At 40.6% G+C, this 17,693-nt stretch overlaps 1 protein-coding gene across 9 annotated transcripts in view; it reads right to left on the bottom strand.

Annotated features, from left to right (window-relative positions):
• TULP4 (TUB like protein 4) overlaps positions 1–17,693 on the bottom strand; it is a 164,036-nt gene that overhangs the window by 57,262 nt on the left and 89,081 nt on the right. For 8 of the 9 annotated variants that reach the window (XR_014227541.1, XM_082305340.1, XM_082305337.1 and 5 more), the window contains 2 exons: positions 2,415–2,543; positions 1,937–2,098 (listed from right to left, as the gene is read on the bottom strand). The exons of the other annotated variant lie outside the window; for it this stretch is intronic. Coding sequence is in view for 7 of the 8 variants with exons in the window: in XM_082305340.1 (XP_082161466.1) it covers positions 1,937–2,098; positions 2,415–2,543 (291 nt within the window). In the remaining variant the exon portion in view is untranslated. The remainder of the gene's footprint in view (positions 1–1,936; positions 2,099–2,414; positions 2,544–17,693) is intronic. 9 annotated transcript variants of the gene reach the window in all.

Raw genomic sequence — 17,693 nt, 5'->3', positions numbered from 1 at the left:
AACCTGGGTGTGGACCACAGTAAAAATCTGCTGATGACCTTAGGAGAAGATCATCTGATGACATATGATGCTGAGAACGAAAGTGCTTCAGTCAAATAGATTGTATCAACTGTCCTATGACTCACAGTAAGTTCATCTTCACGCAAGGAGAGCTCAAGAAATCCTAAAAAACCAACAGAGCCACAACAAGAATGATACCACTCTCTTCCTGAAAGAAAATGCAGAACAGTTACATCTAGTATTAATAAAATCAGCCAATAACTTCCTCAGGGCAAAGTATGTACCAAATCAGTTAAAAGATACAACTATATGCTCAGTTTCAGCAGGAGCGTACTCCACCCTGGCCATCTCTCCAGCGCTCATCCCATCTCTAGGCTCTCAAAAGACTTTGGGAAGTGTTAACTATAGAGTTTCAACCACAGGCTGAAGCTGAAGCTACTCTAGACTAGAATAATATTCTGTTCTCATTTGCACAGATACAAATCAGGAGAGGAATTAGATAAGGAGATAAGCTAGTAAGGGTATCCATTTCCATATGTGCTTATCTGTGTGTAATATATACAATGTCCTTCCCGCCCCCATTTGTTATTTTTAGTTTGAACTGAGCATAGTCTCTCACCTAGTACCTCAGTGAATCATATTTCCTTGTGTCTCCAGAGGCAAATACATCTAAATACATTTTAGAAGGTCACTTCTTTCCACCAACTCTGGAGAACAGTACAAAGATCCATCATCACTTAACATGCAAACCCCATAGTTAGGAGAACTGTGCAGAGCAACATCAAGCTCGTGGCTGGTTTTGGTCTCTATTTCAGTCAGTTTACCAGCAGCAGAGTCTGTAACTCAAGCAAGTATTTTTACACAGCTGGAATTGGCCATTATGTTCGAAGGCGCTTATCTGGGCACTGAACGTGTGTTTGTTTTCTGGAATAACCACTTACGGAGAGCATCCAGATTAGAAAGTACAAACATATTGGCTAAATTGAATTAAAGGCAGTGACCCCAAATTAAACACTCAAGTGAAGATACCTCCAAATACAGCAGCAACAACTGAGTATCACACAAATGGGGTAGCCTCATGTTTAAAACGTAGGACTGAGAGCTATTAGATCTTAGTTTCCCCTCCTACTTCTGCTGCTTGTCTTTTCCTCTTGATCTCAAGTAAATTATTTATTGTCAAGATTTACATCTCCCCAGATTCAAAAAGAGGCAGTTAGACTCCCTGGCTTTAAAGAGCAGTGTAACCATAACGACAGCAAGCATGTGGAAGGAAAGACCGTCCCAGTAAGCTCAACAGCGAATGGCAAAGGGCCATTGTAAATTCTGCAGATGAAACCAACGGGCTAGCTCAAGCCCCAGTATAAATGGTGATGTGAACAATATCATATACTATAAAGAAGAATTTTTTAACAGGCTACTTTGAAGCTCAGCAAGTTTTGGACTCAACAGTTGGAAAAATGGCCTTCTTTTAAATTATGTTGCTTGCATAACGCTGAGAGGTCTCTCTGACATTCAGTCAATTGGATCCATTTGCTCACATGAAGGCAGACATAATCATATCTGTCACTGGAACTGCTGCATACAGAAATGGCCAGCCAGATGTGTACTAGTCCAGGCTGTATCTCTGCTCAAATGCATTTTCAAGATAGCTGTATCAACAAATTAGGGGTACAATTACAGATTCCTGTCTCAAACAACTAACTTTGAATAATACTGCATGTGAACTGGGGTGAAAAGTGATGATAGGTAACTTGGTACATTATCATATTTCCCTAATGAGAATGACAGGATGAATTAAATTTTCGTTATCTGCGGGAGCACCAGTTTTGAGGGTAACTGTTCTTACAAAGTGACCATTTTACTTAACAACTTTTTAAGAGGTGTACTCTATAGCCTATCAATGCAACACAATTAATACCTCTAAAAGCCCCATTACCTGTTGGTCATCTGGAGTCCATATGCCACAGGTGATCTGACTCTCCAAGTTTATTTCTGAAGACCAGTGTCTTTGTCCGCTGACTGAACCGACCAGCACAAATCCATCTCTATAGGAGATAAGTGCTTGAGTCCCATCATGGCTCCATGTAAAGTCGCTTACCTTAACGCATCAAAGACAAGAAAATAGATATATGGGTCATGCAGGAATTCTTTGTTGTTTTCATAAAAGGTAGCACTGCACAGAACTAGACAGGGCAACTATTAGCGCAGCTGTAGCTCTGATGTCACGGCTATTGCATAAAGGAACTGCCCTTGCAAAGTGTCTTTGTGACAATTCTTGCATATTCCTTTCACTAAAGAAATGTTTCCTTTTCTCCTGTGCTTTTTGAAAGGTATAAAGCACCATTCACTGTGCTCTTCATTTTGCCTCTCAGGACTTGATCACTCTCGACTGCAGAGAAAACATGCATACCAACCTGTGCCCCCCGATCATTCACAAGCTCCACAGACCATCTGCCTTCGTATTGTATCCAAACAAATATTCCTCCATCTGCATCACAGGTTGCTAATTTCTGGAAGGGTTCGTTCCATCTCACCAGCACAACCTTTAAAGATTACAAACAAAAACAGCATTACCAAAACTGTGGGTTGTGCTAACAACTATTTAACAAGAACCAGTTAAACAATACTGCAAAATAAACATCACCACATTTAAATCCCGAAGAAGATGTACAAAATAGTAATTTTCAGCACAGCATTAGGCGCTTCTCGAGAACAGCTGGAATCGTTTTGTCATGGCTGTCAGGAAATGCACAATCTCTCACCATCAGGCCTTTTTGGAAGGCATCGCATGTTTTCAACAAAGACATACAGTATACTGGTACGTAGGATTTCATTACAGAAGCAGCAAACAGGAGGCCCCGTACAGACCATCCAACACTCTTTCAAATGATCTCCCCCACCGTAATCTCAGACTGTCAGACTCTACGTCAAATCACCACCTCTTGCTGACTTCAAATGAAGTTGCATGCACCGGTATCAGGTTGAATTTTAATATCTATCTCAACAGTGACATGAAAAAAAAAACCTGAGAGTCCCAAATTATTAAAAAATAGAAGTTTCATAGAAAAGTTGCTTTGCTACTGAGTGCAGAAGGAATACAAAGCAGTTTTAGGTTCTTCTCTCCGCATTCGAGCTATCTGGGCTTTTCTGGAGAACCTAATCAAGTCTAAACCTACCAAATTGCTCTCTTATTTCTAATTAATTTATCAATTTAACAAATACAGTATCTCTTGAGTCCTCAGTATAGAACTGAAAACAGCAAGTCATCCTAGTGCTTGAAGCAGAAATTAGCTGTAAAACCGTTTACCTTCTGTTAGTGACTTTTTCTTAGAAACTCTTTTCCAAATTAGTTTTATTTCAAAAACATGCAGATATATATGGGACGCTTGCGTTCATGCACAAGGAGATTCCCCCCAGTTACTCTACAGAGACACAGCATACACAAACAAAGAAAACATATATTAAATAGTCAATCAGTAGGGTGTTATTTTAACTAAATGGATATCCAGCTCTAATGATGCTTTTTCATAAATCTAAATAGACAATTAATCATTTAAAAGCGACAGAAAGAGAAGATTTTCCCACAACATAGTTTCTGTTTATAGAGATGGACTTGATGCTCCTAAAGATCCCCGTCCTAAGATGAGCTCTGAGCAGACCGACCCACCACGCTTCACAACAAAATCAGCAGTCATTTTCAGAATTAGGATATAAATATGCATACCTGAAACCTAAACTTGACAGCTGAAAAAAGATGATTTCACAGTTATTTAGCGAGTGCTACATTTATTCACAGTGTCAAGGGGTCAGAACTTCACAACGTGTACATCAGTGTAGCTCGCCAGCCTAAAGCATCTACCGTTGAACGATAAAACAGCTAAAACTGTTTCTTCATGCACACGTGAAGATTACGGTGAGAAGCAAGGATGACAAACCACCTCTCTGTTGTTAAGCAGCTAAGAAGAATCCCATTGAGATTTTGCAGAAAAACACTCGCTTCTGCTTGATTATAGCCTTGCAGCTGCACTCCAAGTCACAAGTCCTGTCTCCAGTTGGGTGGGCTATATCATGCCACTAGATGGATTATATCACGCTGCCTTCTTTTTTTTTTTTTGGAAGAGCAGTAAATAAAATCTCCCAACATATTAATACAAGCAGCTGTACTTTGGTAGAAGTTTCACTCCATCCCTTCTATCTGAACAAGAATAGCAAAGATTTATCAAAATTTTGTTTTCTATTTGGTGTAACTCCCATGCACAAACCCATCATTTCATCCACCCTGAGGCAAAACACAGCAACGACGTAACTGTACTTGCCAGTAATGCCTAAGAGTATTACGAAAGAAGTGAAGAAAACCCCATATGTGACACAAGCATAACACTGAAAAATCTTCATCCCAGCCTTTAAGGCTAGGAGCCACTAAGGCTACCAACGACTAATAATAGAGTGGAAGGTACTTACCACTACTGAAAATCAGACCTTTAATGCTTAGACAGTGCCCATGTTGGACATTTCATAGGTCATACAGAATAAATTACTAGAGAAAACTTAGGAACAAAAGATAAAACTAATAATTCAAATAACAGGTTTTTTAACTAACACCACCAAAGGTGCTATTATCCGTCTTAAAAGTGCCCTGTTTTGTCTGGCAAAGATTTGAGATGAGCATATGATTTTATAGCTTAGACATGAATGATGGGCAAAGTGACAACTGTTATCTTGATGTGGTTTTTGTCTCTTTTCTATTTTAAATAGGAATGTTGTTAAAACTTTAAGATACTTTTGATTCAAATTCTGTACAAACTGTCTTTTCTTTGGATTTGATAAAACATCCAAGGGTACATTTGAATGTAAACGAGATTAACCAGAGCATCCGTCCCTCTGTCCCGATTAGATACAAATGAGTAACTTCCAAAATAAACTTCCTTCTATATAGTCACAAATGAAAGTGAGACAATGATTTTATATGCCTTCTGATAACATGCTTATAAGGAAGCAAATATGTAATTTGAAAATTCAACTTCTTTAAACACAGACTAAATGTTATAATTTTATGAGGTCATTTTAAAGATGCTTCCATCATTTACATTTAACATCCGACTACAGGTGCCGAGTCCACAGCTGCTTTGAATATTTCCAATTTAATTTCATTCATTTTGCGTAACATACTGAAGCAGAGATAAAGAAAGGAAGAAGTATTGCCCTAAGAATTAAAATTACTTTTGGCTTTTATGTTGGCTAAAATGTAAAGCATATGAAAACATGCCCCATTGATAGCACACTTAAATAACGCATAAGCTTGAATTACCCCTCTGCAAAGAGGAATTTTATTGCTAACCCATAAACGTAAAGATATCATTACTTTCACTAACAGCTTCAACTCACAAGGGACCCATTTTTACTTCTGCCTTTATGGTTCTCTGCTTCCTACTTAGCACCTTCACACAGGTACTGAAGGATTGAGCTGTTTTACCTTGTATTGAAAGAGCAAAAATGTTGGCGTGCCAAAGAAAGTTGTCTGTGGACCATTTGTGGGCCACACAGCCTTTGTATATTGCCTAATTACTTTGGTTTGTCTGTTGTTTGTGTTTTTTTTTTAAATACTATTAAAATTGCAAATCATGTTTATTCTACTCTAGAAAAAATTTGTATCACAGACATTAATCAGCTTCTGAACTGCTATCTTATACAGGAAATGATCTCCCATGAATAAAAGTTAAGGAACTCCTGGTCTAATATATTAAATACAATCAATATTGCCCCCAAACAGGATGCTTTACATGAAGTTCAATGAGCTTTTGCATCACAGTCTTATGTTTTCATTGAGCTCCTTTTTATATAATGCATAGTAGTGAAAAATTTGTTTCAAAACTGGAACATTCAACATCTTCAATACCTCTGTTTTAACTGTCAACTTGATTTTCAGGAATTAAATTTAATTAATCCTAGAGGTGCTAGAAACTCTCCCCAAGAACTGACTGCATACTATAATGCTGCAAACACAGCAGAATCAGCAAAAACCAAAACCTTTAAAAAGAATTTTAATCTCAAGTTAAAGATATGTGAGGATTTGTTAGCCTCAACGTTAAAAAACTTGTTTATGTATAAAATTAAAAGGGGAAATATTGTTAACTTACACTTGGCAGATGAACCCGTGCATTCACTTCCAGTACTACAGCCTAATCAAGAATGAAATAATTGATAACATTTCTCAATTAAAAATGCTGTGCAAACATGAATTATAGTTTATGAACCTCAGTTACTTCCCTGTGCTTCTCATCTTCACAGATACTCCATTTGGAAAAGGCCTTGTCTTGTGGCAACGGAAACATCTGTATTATTCCAATTGAAAAAACAACAGACAATAACTTTTTTTTTTTTTTAAGATCACTTAATTATGCTTTAAAATGTCCACTTTCATTCACTGTAATGCTTTTTGGTCCATTACTGCAAACAACAAACCAAAGTCCAATCAGTATCTGGCCTAGAAGATCATCAAATTTCTTAGGAAGACACTGCCACAGAAAGACCATCATGCAGCTAGCAATGTTATTATTTATTAAAATCTTAGACAAGAAATTTTGAGTAACTGCAATTTCTGGAGTAGCATATATGTGATTTATAATAAATGTGACCTCTTCCCAACAGAAGCCAGGCTTGGGGATTTAAATTCATTATGTACCATTGATAATTTTATTAATTTTTTCACATTTTCTAACACAAGACAAGACCGCTAAAATCCAAAGCATTCTGAAAGCTTTTGTTATTCCTAATTTCATTAAAGTTTTTGAAGGAGATGACTGAAAATATGATACCCATCCATCTTCCCAGAGCAGAAGTCCTTAATCTAGAATACCAGATAACAGTCATTACTGAAATCTTACCTCTGTAGTCCCTAAAATATACAGTACAGAATTGCTATAGAGGCAAGGGGCAAACATCTAGAAAAAATAAATGGGTAAATAACTAAGGCAATTAGTTCCTAGAGTTCCTTACCAAATTTAGGTAGATTTTGTTACTGAAAGGAAACTACACTACACTGTAGTGAGTCACAGTGAGTCTTTTTTTATCTCCGATCCTCCATCCATTTTACTCGGGAGCAGGCATATGCTCTAAAGATAGAGGTCTTCTCCAGCATTCATCTTCACGTACACTATGGAGATCTGCTTGCGGATGGACTACGGCAGCAACAGAGAGTAGGGAATACTTGATGGCAAGTATTTGATCACAGCACAGTTTGCTCCACCTGGAGAGCCACGTTCCCCTATCTGGCATAAGAGCATTTCCGAAACTACAAGTGAATTAGGCATCTTTGCAGGGTGCACAGGATTTAATGGATTATAACTCCATTGAGCATACACGACACTAAACATTCTAGGCAATTGCTGGCCTTTTTTTCCCCTAATCAATCGTACCACATTTCTAATGCTATTGAAAGTGCTGACATGAATCCACCTTCCAAGCAGTGACGGAAAAAGACCTAACTGTTCCTAGGACAGAAATAGAAGAACTAATAAAGGAGATCAGGCTATTGCCTACAGTAGCAGAGTACAGGGCTCAGTCTACCTGAAGGCTTTTTCCAATCCTATGCTTTTAGGAACGTACTTAAGTTTTTAAAGGAACATATAAGGGTTGAAACAAAACATTGGAAAAGGGGACTGGAAAATCCACCTGGGATCACTGAGCATGACCTATTTGCTGTATTGAGCAATCCTGTTATGCAATCGCCTAGTAAGTAAATTGACCTCCACTCATGGTTACAAGTATAGAGAAATAGGTGCATATAGTATGTGCAACACACTGGCACACATTATGGTTTATTAATGGCAACAAAGATGAAGAGATGTCTAAGTATATCCATCAAAGAAAAAAGATGAGTGTACAGTGGGGAGCAGAAATGAAACATAAAAGTAAAGGGATCAGAGAAACCAATAACCACCTTTACTTGCTAATACAGCTCAGTGTCTCTCTCTACATAATACACAGAGGTATAGACATACACATATAATGTGTATATGCATTACATAGGTATAACACGGGTGGTGTGCATGAACACACATCCCTATTAAATCCTTGAGGAAACTGTGCCAATTTTGTACATATATTGACTTGAAGTTAGTTAACTAAAGCAGGTTTTTATAATGAAAATGTAGTTTAAAAGTGATAACAGATGCCCAGAATAAGCAGTACAGTTGCAGTTAACAAGCTGTTGCTTCTCAGTATACTTTACCTATAACCAATGCTTGGTTCTAAACAGTTCTGCATATGTTTAGTTCAATGAAACGTAAAGCTTAACTATTTTAAAAATAGTAGTATTTTTAAAATAAAGGCTATTCAAGTTTCTCTCTCCTAATTTTTCATGCTGCAAACAGATTGTTTGCAGTTGTTCTTACTTTCATCTTCACTTAGGACTTTCATTTCTTGCCATGTGTCCTGGTTTCAGCTGGGATAGAGTTAATTTTCTTCTTAGTAGCTGGTAGAGTGCTGTGTTTTGGATTTAGGATGAGAATAATGTTGATAAGACACTGATGTTTTGGTTCTTGCTGAGTAGAGTTTACACTAGTCAAGGACTTTTTAGCTTCTTGTGCTCTGCCAGGTGCATAAGAAGCTGGGAGGGAGCATAGCTAGGACAGCTGACCCAGACTGGCCAAAGGGCTATTCCATACCATATGACATCATGCTCAGTATATAAGCTGGGGGAAGAAGAAGGAAGGGGGGGACATTGGGTGTGATGGCGTTTGTCTTCCCAAGTAACCGTTACGCGTGATGGAGCCCTGCTTTCCTGGAGATGGCTGAACACCTGCCTGCCGCTGGGAAGTAGTGAATGAATTCCTTGCTTTGCTTTGCTTGTGCGTGTGGCTTTTGCTTTACCTATTAAACTGTCTTTATCTCAACCCATGAGTTTTCTCACTTTTACTCTTCCGATTCTCTCCCCCATCCCACCGGGGGGGAGTGAGCGAGCGGCTGTGTGGTGCTTAGTTGCTGGCTGGGGTTAAACCACGACAGTCCTTTTTGGCGCCCAACGTGGGGCTCGAAGGGTTCGAGATAATGACAGATTTAATTGGAATGTGCTAGATGATTGAATTTATAGTTGTTAGTGCTGTTTAGGTATTAATCAGCACGCTTCTGTACTTGCCATGGGGCTTGCTTGCCTTACTGTATATTAGAGTATAGTGCTCGTTAGTGGCTGCTTTTTGCTTTTGCTACTTACTGAACTGCTTATCATCTTATTGTGCTGTGCCTGGGAACATTTTGATAACAACAACGGCCATGCCCTGGGCTGGCAGATGGCCAGGGCATCGCTGCTGTTTCTGCACTGCTGTACTGGACAGGCTGGAACTCCAGTGTGAACTCGAGTCAAAGGGACTGTGACCTGTGGATGAGTCCATGTGGGAGCAGGACACCCCAAAGCGCCTGTGGACGTGGATAAGCCCATACCAGAGCAGGTATGTCTCGAAGAGTCTGTGGCCATGGTTATGTCTGTGCCACAGCAGGTATACTTCTTGAAGGGATTGTGGCCCAAGGATAAGTCCACGCTGGAGAGGGTACACCTCGAAGCATCTGTGGCTGTGGATAAGTCCGTGCTGCAGCAGGTACACCTTGAAGCATCAGTGGCTGTGCATGAGGTCATGCTGGAGCACCTCAAAGCGTGTGGCCATGGGTAAGGCCATGGTGGAGCAAGTTTACTTCTGAAGAGAATGTGGCTGCGGGTAAGGCCATGGTGGAGCAAGTTTACTTCTGAAGAGACTGTGGCTGCGGGCAAGGCCACGCTGGAGCAGGTATATCTCTGAAAGCATTGTGGCCCATGGAGAAGGTCATGTGGGAACAGGTGCACCTCTAAGTGACTGTGGCTGTGGATAAATCCATGCCACAGCAGGTATACCCCTGGAGAGACTGTGGCTCATAGACAAGGCTCCGCTTGGAGCAGGTAAACCCCTAAGGGACTACAGTCTGTGGATAAGTCCAAGCCGAAGCAGGGGCAAGGGGAGGAGTCCATTGCAGTGTTAAACCCAATGGTCTGGTCCAAAGGGGCCAGGGGTGGAGATTGTAATGGAAATACCTTTAAATTGTTGTAACCCAGGATTTGAGTTGCATGTTATGAGAATTACTATAACAGGAACCCCTTGTTGCTAGCCAGGCTAGGAGCAAGGGGAGGAGTTCATTGCAATGTTAATCCTGGCCCAAAGTGGCCAGGGGTGGAGATTGTAATGGAAATACCTTTAAATTGTTGTAACCCATGATCTGAGTTGCATGTTATAGGAATTACCATAGCAGGAACCACCTGAACAAATGGAGGAGAAGCCTTACAAGAAGCAGTGCAAGTGCAGCAGTAACCCGACCTGAGCTGGCTTTGGTGCCCAGTAACTCCACGCAACACACCACCTCTCCTGTCCTGAGTGATCACCATCACCGATGGAGCCCAGTCACGGACTAAATGAACCCAATGGACATTATGTGGACATTTGTGGATGTTTATGGACATTTTACAGACATTTTACAGGAGTGGTCCATAGAATAAGTGGGGTGGTGGTTAATGAGGATGTATTGGATAATGTGGGACCTGAGCATGACGTAAATGGTATGGAATAAGGGGTGGATACTGTCCTGGTTTCAGCTGGGATAGAGTTAATTTTCTTCTTAGTAGCTGGTAGAGTGCTGTGTTTTGGATTTAGGATGAGAATAATGTTGATAAGACACTGATGTTTTGGTTCTTGCTGAGTAGAGTTTACACTAGTCAAGGACTTTTTAGCTTCTTGTGCTCTGCCAGGTGCATAAGAAGCTGGGAGGGAGCATAGCTAGGACAGCTGACCCAGACTGGCCAAAGGGCTATTCCATACCATATGACATCATGCTCAGTATATAAGCTGGGGGAAGAAGAAGGAAGGGGGGGACATTGGGTGTGATGGCGTTTGTCTTCCCAAGTAACCGTTACGCGTGATGGAGCCCTGCTTTCCTGGAGATGGCTGAACACCTGCCTGCCGCTGGGAAGTAGTGAATGAATTCCTTGCTTTGCTTTGCTTGTGCGTGTGGCTTTTGCTTTACCTATTAAACTGTCTTTATCTCAACCCATGAGTTTTCTCACTTTTACTCTTCCGATTCTCTCCCCCATCCCACCGGGGGGGAGTGAGCGAGCGGCTGTGTGGTGCTTAGTTGCTGGCTGGGGTTAAACCACGACACCATGACAATACTGTCAGGATAATTCTCTCCATTCGAACTAATTCTATCATGCAGACAAAGAGCATCATGTACGTATTTTTCCTACTAATAACACTAGACAAAAAATCAGCAGACGTGGTAGACAGCTAGTTTGCCTCTCCTGGGGAGGCACACCCATCTTCCTATCCTACTTGTCTTATATTGCATTCTCTAATGATACAGCCCCTGTCTCTCCCACACCCGCGGAGCTTTGACTTTTTGTTTCCCAAGGCATTACACCCAGGTGGAAGTGCTTCGTTTGCATATGGAGCTGTCAGTTTCCAAGGTACGATACCCGTCAAGGAATTATTACTAAGAAGAAGCTACTACTATTAATAAGAAACATTTTGCTGCAGCTAAAGAGCAGCAAATTTATAATAGTCAGTGTCTACATTTCTTGAGAAAAACTGCCAGCTTGCAATAGGGGCTCCATGCTACATAGTGGGTAAAGGAACGGCAAACAAATTCTTGGAGACAGAAAACACCATCCAAATTCTTCGTGTTTCTTTAGTCTAAATAAGAAGAAAATTAACTTTCTTCCTGGAAGGACCGGAGTGGCCTCCAGATATCTCAAGGATGGATGTCCTTTAATAACCCTTACCCCTGCTGCGGGAGAAGCTGCGGCTGCTGGCGAGGTGCGCCGACGGCACGGCAGCTGCTCACAGCCCCCGGGGGTTTCGCTGCCTCCGCGGGCAGCACTTTCCACTGCTGCTCGTACATTAGAGGTCTGCTGCTTTATCCCAGGGTCCTACTTTTTCCTTGAAAAAAGTGTATTACTCTGCCAGCAGCTGTCATCTTGCTCTTTGAAAAGGAGCTTCAGTTTCTAGATATACTATTTAAACAAATACAACAACATTCTTGTGAGACATGATATAAAAGCTACTAACTACAAGGTTTTACAAATTCAAAAAAATCCATGCAAGGACCAAATTTGAACAGCCTTTTTTTTTTTTTTAACTGGAAATCTTATTTCATGGTATAACAGTATCAATAAGCTAAGCGTGACATCTGTGTCAGCTGGTGACCTAACCTTACACTAACTGAAATCAGAGGTAAGGCTGGACCAGCAATAAGGTGCTGACCTTAACAGTCCTGAAAGGTCCAGGTCCAACTCTGTACCTTCTTCTGACCACAGACTTCTCTGTGGCCTTCACGTGAAAACCTACTCCAAAGCAACTACGCCCCTAACTCAAATACCTCAGGTAAGGGTCTAAAGGTAAGTACAAAGTAGAGATACATTAGAAGCTCTGTGCCATTTTGTTCAATACACTTGCTCTCATTTTTTCCCCTTCCTCCTTGGTGCATGGTTTCATAATGCTCAGAGCACAAACAGGGCTGACAAAGTCTCAGGTCATCTGCTCAGCTGCAGAAAGAGAAAAGGCCAGGTAGGAGCAGCGCAGTTTACCAGCCATAACTCTCTGAGTAAGCACAGGGGAGGTAACCATTCACCCAGCGCTCACTGGCTCTCCCTGTGAGTGGCTGGTACCCTCTGCAAATAACAGGGTGGTTCTTCACCCGCTGGGGAGAGCGTTGATGCTCCCCAGCAAGTTTTGTCTGTTTGCTTTGCAGATGAATGCCACACATGCCTGCTTTTAAAAGGTATCTTGGGGTTGGCATCCAAGCCACCACATATACCTGTTTTTAAAAGGTATCATACAGTTGGCATCCAATCCCCAACGGAAGGCAGTCTGACCTTTAAAAGCTCTAGGGGATGATTTTGGCAAATAGGCAACTGCAAGAAAAAATTGTTTTGATAGCTGCTTTGAGGAGGGAATGTACTTAGTGTGAGTAAGATGTCATCTTAAAAATACCTAGACTGTCAACATCTCACTGAATACATTTAGGAGCCTTGATAGTAAACTGCCAAGACGAGGACTCAGAAAGGCTCTAAAGCTTTACAAATCTCCTTACGTTCCTTGTCATACACTTCACTTTAAGAAATACACCCCCAAAGTCTACTCATCCCAAGGATTTGCCACGTAACAATTTTCTATGTTCACAGAACACAAAACACGCCATCTGATCACCCACTTTAGAGGAAAGCATCCCCAACACCCCTCACAGGTACCAAACAAGGAAGTGTTATGCTCCTACGAATGAAGCGGCTCACAGGGCCAGTTCCAAAGGAACTACTCTCTTCACTTTGGAATCACCACATTTAATCGTGGCTTCAAAGAACTACTGTTGTATGGGACATTTAAAAAAAAAACAACAGAAATTAGCTGTATCCAAGGTACACCCAATAAATGTGTTTGGGCAGCTGAGGATCTTTGACAGGTCACCTGTCAGAACTGGAAGTTGCACGCGAGAACCAGAAATGACAGGCAATATGAACCTGACGTGGATGACAAGATGTTGCTATCTGGCTACCAGCTCTCATTTGAATAAGTTTCTGAACTACTCCTTCAAGGGCTATTAAAGCAAATAGTTGGGTGTAATCTGAAGGAAAATAATTAAGGCATGAAAAGAGTAAAGGCCTGAAGTCAATCACCCGTATGCACCAGGTATCTGCACGCTATGTTCTTGGAAGGGAAACGGGTGGAGGTCTGCTCATCTCCCATCTCATAGACAATGGAGTGACAGTGATAAGGAGCATGGTCTGCTTTTGACTGCCTTCCCTTCACAAGGATGCTCGAGTCCCAAAAGCTCTTTCACAGAAAAGATAACTGCTTCCACAGAAAAATCTTTTTTAGAGTTACACCACGCTCACTTCCAACTCCTTCATAGCATGTATATTACTACCACGGTCTCCTATCAATGGTCTTCCTGTCCTTAAGCATTCCCGCAAGATACTTCTGTTTAATTGCCCATGTATACTCCCTAGAAGCGCAGAGGAAAACCCAGGTTCACTAAAAATAAATCAAAACTGAATGCTGATAAGGATGAGCAAAGGATAAAATAGCACTTTCATCGCCTTCCTTTATAAGACAAAAGATTTTGCTTTGTTCTAGTTTCTGTACAGCTAAAAACACCATAATAAAGAAAGGAGAGATGACTATTCTATCTAAAGATGAACGACTGTTTTCCCATAAGATCAAAATACCCAGAGCAAAATAGTTCCCCCTCTTTCTAGCAAATCACTGATGAGCACCATTAGGAAAGGTCCATGGCTGTTAAAAATAAGACACATGTAATAATTGTGCAGAGCTGGCAGTTCCTTGGGTTCAAGCATCTATAGTCAAGTATTTCCCCACAAGAAAAAAAGCCCCAGTTTTAAAATTGTCTGGTATATAGCCTACATTAAATTAAAAGTACATGAGCCTAATGCTCATTTCACTAAGGTCTGACAAAATTACATTACAGATGGTACAAATCAGGACCATTTTACAACCTCCACATTTACATTCACTTTTGGGCTGTGTATAAGAAGCTCAGTGTAAATGAACCTCAACCTTTAAAAACAAGAATAACACTCACTGGCATCCACCTATGGATCATCACCATGTATGAATTCAGAGACCATGCACATCTTTGTTAGAAGTTCCGGGAGGAGGGGGGAACAAAACACCCTACATAAGACAGATTTAAAATTCTTTTTGTCTTTTTTTCCTGGCTAAAAATACAGAAAAATATTGGATGCAGAGACACAGACACCCTGTAGCAGAGCCTATGGCTTTTATTCTGTCTCTTCTTTATAAAAAATATGCAATCAAGGACAAAATACTGTTTGGAACCATGTATTATATCAGAAATGATGGATCACCAAATAATTACAAAAAAAAACCCCAGAGGAGACAGGATAACAATAAACATTATTGAAAACCATTCCTACTCAAAATGAACTAACTCTACTCTGCTTTCTCAACAGCAGCTACTTAGGAATTCCTATATTATCTTTCTACTTTGTAAATGCTGTCTTGTTTGGGAATACCCCCAGGCTAATGAATTGCTGGAAAAAGTCAGTGAAGTCACTATGACAGAGGCATTCTCCCTTACACTTGATCTTCCCAGTTTGGTGGTTTAAAATTCCTGATGAAGTGTTCATATAATAGGGAAATATAATTTTATAGCTTTACATGTATATATGCGTGCACGAGAACATTATTCAAGAAAAAAAAAACCAAAACACTTGCACTACTAGGAAACTTCAAAGGAAACTCATAAAAACGTAATATAAATGTTTTTTTATAGAACTGCGTTAGTTGACACAGAGAAAGGAGCTAACACAAGTTCTTCACGTTCTGGAGTCTATTCTGAGAAGTGTCAGAAAAATAATGGTGTCTCGTGACCATATACTGAGGATCCGCCCGTATCAAATATACTAAGTCTGTCTGTATCAAATATACTAGGGTAACAATTTTTTGCTCATCAGATACTCAAACTCATACAGCATGGCAACTAAGTAACATTATTTCAGGTTTCTGAACATCATCATTAGCATTTCTGGTAAAGATTTTACAATCAGAAGTCAGCCAGTGACTCTCTTGATGATTTTACAGGGTAGACTATACCTTAGCTTACACCTGCTTAGCTGAAATCACTGTAACAGTCCTCCAAACAAGTCTTATATGGGACCTGACTGCAGCATAAGCTTTGGGCAAGCCCTCTCCACGGAGATTAACTTCACCCTTTAAGAACTGCAGTAAAAACTTTATTTTTGTCAGCAATGTAAACAGAAAAGACCTTAAAATTCAAAGGCAAGTGTCAAAAAGTGTTGTCCAAGCATGATTATTTCTCTGACAGCTACAATACTTCAACCTTAATTATTTTTTTCAAACACAAGGAAGTAAAAATAATCCAAACTTCAGTAAGAGCACAGATCAGCACTTCAGATCCATTAACATCTCCCAGGTGATAATAGCTGTGCACTAATCTAATTAAGGTGAGTTACAAAGTGGACTGGAGACAAACGGTATAGCTGTGCATTTCACTGCTGAAGTGGGACTACTTTACTATCCCAAATTCCCAAAGAAATACTCAACTATCGTTATCCTGATCATCAAGTCCAACCGTAAGACCTCTGTGTGAGTTACACACAATTGTAGAACATTTCTGGCCATCTGAGGAATATCAGTGACCGTAAATTAGTCACAGAAACTGAGAAAAGAAAGCATTTGCATAATCTTTATTGGACTGCCTGAACTATCTTTGCGTGACCCACAGAGACCACGCATCCCTAATCCTTTTGTGAGAACGATGAAATTCCACCCCATTACTTTGCAAAGGTAGGACACCTGCTTTTAACTTCCACCACAAGGCCACCACCTGAATCCCCCACCTGCTGGCATTTGGGGCACCTATAGAGGCGACTGTGTAATTGCTGAGATGGACATAGAAAACAGAATGGAAAATGAAATAGTGGCTACTTCCGAGGCTAACGATGCCACGGAGGGAGTGGGCCGTGAACAGGGAATGCAGAAAAGGCAGCACAGCCACTCAGCATCTGCACCTCTCAGGACAGAAAGGTACAAAAAGGAGAATCTAAATTAACAATACAAATAACCGAAAATCACAATATTTACATGCAAAACATTCAGTAAACTTATTACAATATTATTACAATAAATAAGACAGTTATCTACCAAGAATGACTTTGTTAATATATTACCCCCATGGAGGCTCTGATTCAGGCTTGAGACACACTGGCCCACCTGATTTCCAACTGATGTGATACAAACTTCTGACAATTCGAACACAAGCTAAAGAAATGCCATACTCTAGGAAATGCCAAATAGCAGATTTTGAAAATGCGACCTTTGCTTTGGCTGGCTTGCAATTCTGCACAGGCTGTATTCAGAGCAAACCTCTGTAAGCAGTTTTATCTTCATTTCTTATGAAACAAAAACTGTACCATGATGCAGTTGGCCAAGTGACCACTAATTTTACTTGTTTGACTTTCCAAAGAACACAAGGGAGCTATAAATAAGGGGTTCAATCAGTTACTCAGATAGAAGGATTGCAACAGGCAAAGTGGACAACCCTGGAAAGCACAAATCACTGCTATTCCATTTTACTGCTGGAGCATAAAGAAGCCTCAACCAGAAGAGACCCTCATGCTGTGCGAACTGCACAGTTTATGAACAAGGACACTCCAGACAAGTTTTTAGCCTTGAAGACAAAGCAAAAAAGCAGGCCAGGGAAGCACTGCAGGGAAGGCTAGCTGTACAGAACTGTAAAATTACTGTAATTGCTCAACGCACTCGAGAGGGCTGAACTATAGGTTGGGAATGTGATCCCTGGGCACCCTAATGGCATGTAAGGGTCACCATGAGACCACCAGATCGTTGGTCATAAGGGTGACAGGAAACACGCATCTGACTGTCTAGGACAACACCTGACCTCATCTAATGCCAATATTAACAAAGATATTGATTACCTGTGGTGCAGAAAGCAGTTTTCAAGGAACTGAGCTAAAACTGACTTGCTTCTCAGAGACCAAAGAGCAACAATATTCAACATTTAACAACCAGGCCAGTATATGAACCACAGACTAGAGATGAAAGTTGTCTGATCTGTATCCAAGAGCCCGAGCCAGCTAGCTTATAAGCACTGCATCA

Source organism: Platalea leucorodia, assembly GCF_965183815.1.
Source record: "Platalea leucorodia genome assembly, chromosome: 3".
NCBI classification, from domain to species: domain Eukaryota; kingdom Metazoa; phylum Chordata; class Aves; order Pelecaniformes; family Threskiornithidae; genus Platalea; species Platalea leucorodia.
This window is presented reverse-complemented; position numbering and strand designations above follow the sequence as displayed.